Source organism: Mandrillus leucophaeus, unplaced genomic scaffold (genome assembly GCF_000951045.1).
Source record: "Mandrillus leucophaeus isolate KB7577 unplaced genomic scaffold, Mleu.le_1.0 Scaffold370, whole genome shotgun sequence".
Lineage (NCBI taxonomy): Eukaryota > Metazoa > Chordata > Mammalia > Primates > Cercopithecidae > Mandrillus > Mandrillus leucophaeus.
The window spans coordinates 473059-478720 of record NW_012103921.1 but is presented as its reverse complement, the minus strand read 5'-3'; the positions used below and the strand labels follow the sequence as shown (position 1 = coordinate 478720).

The window sequence follows — 5662 nt, the reverse complement described above, 5'->3', positions numbered from 1 at the left end:
GTAGAAGCCGGCGTCAGCAGTCGTGATGGCTGGGATGAGCAGTGTGGCGATGTCTGTGCGCTCCGACCGGGCCTGCCACGGACGAGAAGGGTCAGCTGCCCCAAAGGCGGCTGGGCAACGGCTCGCCAGGGGGACAGACAGGGCATAAAAGGGAGAGGCAGGTGCAGGGCCAATATTAGGGCCCAGTGGGGCATGAAGGAGGACAAACGTCAGGCAGCCAGGAGGACGCCAGGGGCTCCCTGCTGATGCAGGGGCAGGAGGCCACCGTCTTGGAGATGAAGGGAGCCACAGAGGAGGAGGTGGGGTGGGGCGTGGGGTGGGGCGTGGAGGGGGAGGAAGGGTGGCTGGGACTCTCTACAGAGCCAGTGGGCCTCCTGGGTGGGTCCATCTCCTCACCTGTGGTGGGAGGCTGCCCCCTTCCTTCCTCCAGGTGATGGTGGCGCTGGGCACGCCTGCAGCCCTGCAGTACAGCCTGACGGTGCGGCCTTCGTGGACCTGGGTCCTCTCTGGGCTCACTTGGACTCTGGGTCCACTGCCCCCTGCAGACAGAGTGCTGTGAGAACACGCGCTGGGCTGAGCACACTCCCGGCCCCCACCCTGAGCCCGGCCTCTCACCATGCACGTGGAGCACAGCCCTGGCCACCTGCTGCCCAGCGCTGCTGTGGGCTCGGCACAGGTACTGGGCCTGATCTGTGGGCTCGACAGCTGGCAGGCGCAGGATACCACCACGGATTTCTGCCTTTGCAGGGAGCTGGCCGCCAGGACCCCCTGACGAGCAGATGCAGGGTCAGCACCCACCAAGCCTGCTCAGAGTTCTGCCTCTCTCCTCCCACACCCAGGAGAGTCAGGCCCTGAATGTCATTCCCATCACGGCCTCACCTGTCCACTCGAGGGTGGGCGTGGGGCTCCCTGTGGCGCTGCAGCGGAACTCCGCCAGTTGCCCGGGTTGCACTGTGAGCTGTGGCGGGTGGATGGAGACCACAGGGGCGGACGAGGTGCCCGAGGCTGACGAGGGAGGAAAAGGAACATGCAGTCAGGGTGGGGGGTGTCATCTGACTCACACAAGAGCCTCGCTGCCGCTCTCTCTGCTTCCAGGCTAGCTCTCCACGGCCGTCTGTGCACATAGGAGCCAGAGGAAGCTCTGGAAATGTCAATAGGACCTTGTGGCCTCCCCCCTTGACACCTGTCCATGACTCCCTGTTGCTTTTAGAATAAAATCCAAAATTCCTACCGTCATCCACCACATACTTCATGCTCTCCACTCTGCCCACATCCGTCCTCCCTCCCACAGCCCCAGCCCCGCAGTCTCTGCTGTTCCTCAAACTCAGCAATGCGCTCCTGCCTCAGGGCCTTGCCATGTACTGCTCCTTCTGCCAAGCACACTCTGCCAACTCTCCAACTCGCTCAATGCCTACCTTTCCTTCAGGTCTCAGCTTAGGTGTCACCTCCTCAGAGAGGCCCTCCCTGACTGCCCTGTCTAGAGTAGCACCTGCCTCTCCCATCTTGTTTCATTTTATTTTTCTGAGACAGATTCTCGCTCTGTTGCCCAGGATGGAGTGCAGTGGTGTAATCTCAGCTCACTGCAACCTCTGCCTCCTCGGTTCAAGTGATTCTCCTGCCTCAGCCTCCTGAGTAGCTGGGATTAAAGGCACCTGCCACCACGCCCAGCTAGTTTTTGTATTTTTAGTAGAGACAGGGTTTCACCATGTTGGCCAGGTTGGTCTGGAACTCCTGACCTCCAGTGATCCACCTGCCTCAGCTTCCCAAAGTGCTGGGCTTACAGGTGTGAGCCACCGTGCCTGGCCTTCTCCCACCTCGTTTCTTGCTTTCTCGTCACTCTGTTATTCCTAGCCTGGCACTCATCACCATGTGTAGTTATCTGCTTGTTCATTTATTCCCATGCTTATGGTCTCCCTGCCTAGAACCTGTACTTCAGGAGGGCCGAGATACTGTACATGCTTCTCTCCCCTGCTTCTGCAGAGCCTAGACCAGGACCAGGCGTGCAGCAGTGCTCAGAAATATCAGCTGAATGAAGAAATGCTGTGCTAATCTCGGAGGGCATGCGGGGAGAGCTGGGGTGGGAGAATCAGGTATAGATGGGAGGTGTACCCTGCACATGTAGAGTGGCTGTGCCCTGGTCCATGGCAAACATGTTGGAGCCGGTGCACACATAGGTGCCCGCATCGCTCAGCTGGACATTGCGTATGGTCAGGATGCCGTTGAAATCCATGGCTCGGGTGGGCAGCTTCCCGTTGTGCAGGCGGGTCCACACCAGGGTATAGGCTGGGGACTAGCAGGGCAAGGCGAAAGGGGGTCATGGGTGGGGCTCAGAAGCCCCAGAAGATAGACTTCCCTCATCCCCACTCCCTGCCCTGCACACCTTGCTTTTGGCTGTGCAGATGAAGGTGACATCGGTTCCGGGGCGCACGCTCTGGCTCCGCTGCTCCTCCACTGTCACTGTGATGGGCTTGCTTGGAGCCTCTGCAGGGACGGGAAGCCCCCCGTGTGCCGGTGCTGGCTAGGCCCTGGTCCTGTGGCCACTGTGTCTTTCTCCATAACCTCCTCTAGGCATCACTTCCTTCCTGGTCCAGCCTAACTCTCATTCCACTCCCTGGCGCCTCCCTCCCCCATTCCGGCTGAACCCCCACCATGCCCGCCCTCCCTTGCCCACACAGAGCGGCCACGGATGTGGTTAGGGAACACCACGCCATGAGTCCACTTGGCTCCAGTTTCTGATCACAGACCACAATAAGCTCCTGACACATCACACTTCACTCCAACTGGGTTTCTCCGTCTGGTTTGAGTTTCTATCCCCCAAAAACAACTATTTCACACCTCCTCCCATCTCCTCCAGCCTCTCCAACCACCCTTGCACTTTCTTAGCTAGTGGTACTGACACACACTTGTTGGGAAAATAGAAACGGCTAGTCAGGACTTTTCCCAGCCTCCCAAACCCACCGGCTCTCTAGGTACTGGTCCCTGTAGGACAGGCCCCTTCTCCTGCCCCCACCCCGTCCCACCGCTGCGCCTGAGTGCCACCCCTCCCCAGCGCTTCCTTCGCTCTCGCGACATCAGCGTCTCCTTCTTCTCATGAGATCACTTCAGTCCAGAGTGCATTCTAGGATTTCCCATTTCTGAAAACTCCCCCTTGACCTCATGCTCTCGTGGTCAATGACCCATTTCCCGGCCTCCCTTCAGAGCCAAGACTCTTGCAGGAGTTGTCCACACTCGCCACCTTCCCACCCATGCGTCGCCTCCTTCCAATCTGGCTTCTATCCCTTCTCTCCACTGAAAACCGCTCTTGTCAAAGTGCAACCTCCAAGGGCTATTTCTCTGCCCTTATCTGACTTCCCAGTGGACAGGCTGCCCTGGAAGCCCTTTTCCCTCTGATTCCCATGATGCCCCCCATCTCCTCCTGCCTCATGGCTGCACTCTCTCAGGCTCTTCCTGCCCTTCCTCTTCCATTTGACATGTTCATGCTGGAGCTCCTTGGGACTCTGGGCTTGGGCCCTGTCCTCGGGCCACATTCTCCCTAGGTGACTTCATCCTGACGCATAGCTTTGAACACCATCCCTGTGCCAACAGCAACCAGACTCATTTCTCTGGCTGGGGCCTCTTACCGGAGTTCAGACTCACATACCCAAATGCCTGCCTGGTGGACTCAATGAGATGTCTTCCCAAACATCTCAGACTCTAACACGTCCAAAGCAAGCTCGCGATTCTCTCTGACCTGTTTGTAGCCTGTGCTGCTGGCCTAGCCATGCCCCACCCCGTGCCCACCTGCCTGACTTCGCCAACCACTGCACTTTGCATTGAGGGCTTTCTTAGGCCACTGGAGCCCACAGTGCACACCTATGGGTGGGACAGACATGCAGGGGACTTGATGCTCCCAGAATAGGTCTCAGTCAGTGACTGACAGGAGCTGGCCTAGACGTACTGCAGCTCCCTGGACGCCAGGGCAGGGTGACTCCGAGATGCATCATCATCATTATTATTATTATTATTATTTTAAGATAGAGTCTTGCTCTGTTGCCCAGGCTGGAGTACAGGGGCGCAATCTCGGCTCACTGCAACCTCCACCTCCTGGGTTGAAGCAATAATTCTCCTGCCTCAGTGCTCCCAAGTAGCTGGGATTATACGTGTGTACCACCATGACCAGTTAATTTTTTCATTTGTACTACAGATGGGGTTTTACCATGTTGGCCAGGCTGGTTTCAAACTCCTGACCTCATGATCTGCCCACCTTGGCCTCCCAAAGTGCTGGGATTACAGGCGTGAGCTACTGTGCCTGGCCCACCCTTTTCTTTTGGCTTCACTGACCAGTCAAGTCCTGCCGATCCTACCTCTAAAATGAGTCTTGAATCTGCCATCTCTCCTCATCTCCATGGCCGCTGACCTTGTCCAGGCCACCACTGCCCCCTCCCAGCAGGTGAACGTACCATCTGCTGAATCTGCCGCCTGCAGCCCAGCCCAGGACAGGCGGTCTTGGTTACACGGGGCGCAGGGACTCACCAGTGACCAGCAGCTCTGCCCGGCTGGTATTGGCATGGTGGAGATTACGGCAGGTGCAAATGTAGACCCCGGCGTCCGAGGGCTGGACGCTGGGGAAGTGGAGCTCAGAGCCTGGTGGGGAGGAGAAAGGAGTTTGTTGGTGCAGATACACTCTTTCTCACATCCAGCCCCATGCGCAAGGACAGGACCCCACTAGGGCAGGGACAGGCCCCTGCCTCCCCTCCCACTGGGATGGTTCTTGAGGCTGAGGAGCCTAGGGCCATGGGTACCTTGATGTCGCTGCTGGGTGCTGCTGGGCACAGGCCGCCCATCCTCACGGGACCAATAGAAGTAGTGGGGTGGGCTCCCACTGACCTGGCACCGCAGGGAGTGGGAGCCACCTTGGGGCACTACGCTTCGAGCAGGATGGACCTCGACCAGCAGTGGGGCTTGGTTTGCTGGAGGTAGGGGCCGGGACAGGAGGGGCCTTTCAACATTGCCTTCGATATTTGTGCTCTCCCAAAAGCTGGGGTACCCCACCCTCAGCCCTGTCCCCCAGACCCAGTATCCCCCAAATTCCCAGGGCTCCCTGCCTTGCCCATCGTCCCCATCCTGGGCCATGGTCCCACTTACTCTCTGGCAGGCACCGGCCCCCTTGCACGCTGGGGTTACCCACGTAACCTGGGGCACACCTGTAAGGGGGAACAAGGACCGGCAATGTCAGGCCTCAAGGGCTCCAGTGCCTCATGCTGGACTTGGGGAGCCAGAAGCTCAGCAGGCTGCCCAATGTCAGGTGAGGGGGCTCAGAGCTCTGGAAGCACTTTGGGGACCAGACAGGTCCCAACACAGGGCGCTGGAGAAAGGGGAGTGTAAGGGAGTGTTAGCAGGCTGGGTGATGAGGGAGGTAAGGTCTTTATTCTCCAGAGAAATTCATTCAGAAAACATCCATTTTTTTTTTTTCTGAGACGCAGTCTCGCTCTGTCGTCCAGGCTTGAGTGCAGTGGCGTGACCTTGGCTCACTGCAAGCTGTGCCTCCCAGGTTCACGCCATTCTCCTGCCTCAGCCTCCCGATTAGCTGGGACTATAGGCGCCCGCCACCACGCCCAGCTAATTTTTTGTATTTTTAGTAGAGACGGGGTTTCACCATGTTAGCCAGGATGGTCTCGATCTC

General features: G+C 58.3%; 1 protein-coding gene across 1 annotated transcript in view; it reads right to left on the bottom strand.

Annotated features, from left to right (window-relative positions):
* Positions 1-5662, bottom strand: part of HSPG2 (heparan sulfate proteoglycan 2) — a 142339-nt gene that overhangs the window by 34449 nt on the left and 102228 nt on the right. The window contains exons 45-52 of the mRNA XM_011990146.1: positions 5125-5183; positions 4782-4949; positions 4513-4623; positions 2381-2481; positions 2110-2290; positions 880-1005; positions 616-768; positions 397-539 (exon numbers count right to left, since the gene is read on the bottom strand). Of these exons, the coding sequence (XP_011845536.1) occupies positions 397-539; positions 616-768; positions 880-1005; positions 2110-2290; positions 2381-2481; positions 4513-4623; positions 4782-4949; positions 5125-5183 (1042 nt within the window). The remainder of the gene's footprint in view (positions 1-396; positions 540-615; positions 769-879; positions 1006-2109; positions 2291-2380; positions 2482-4512; positions 4624-4781; positions 4950-5124; positions 5184-5662) is intronic.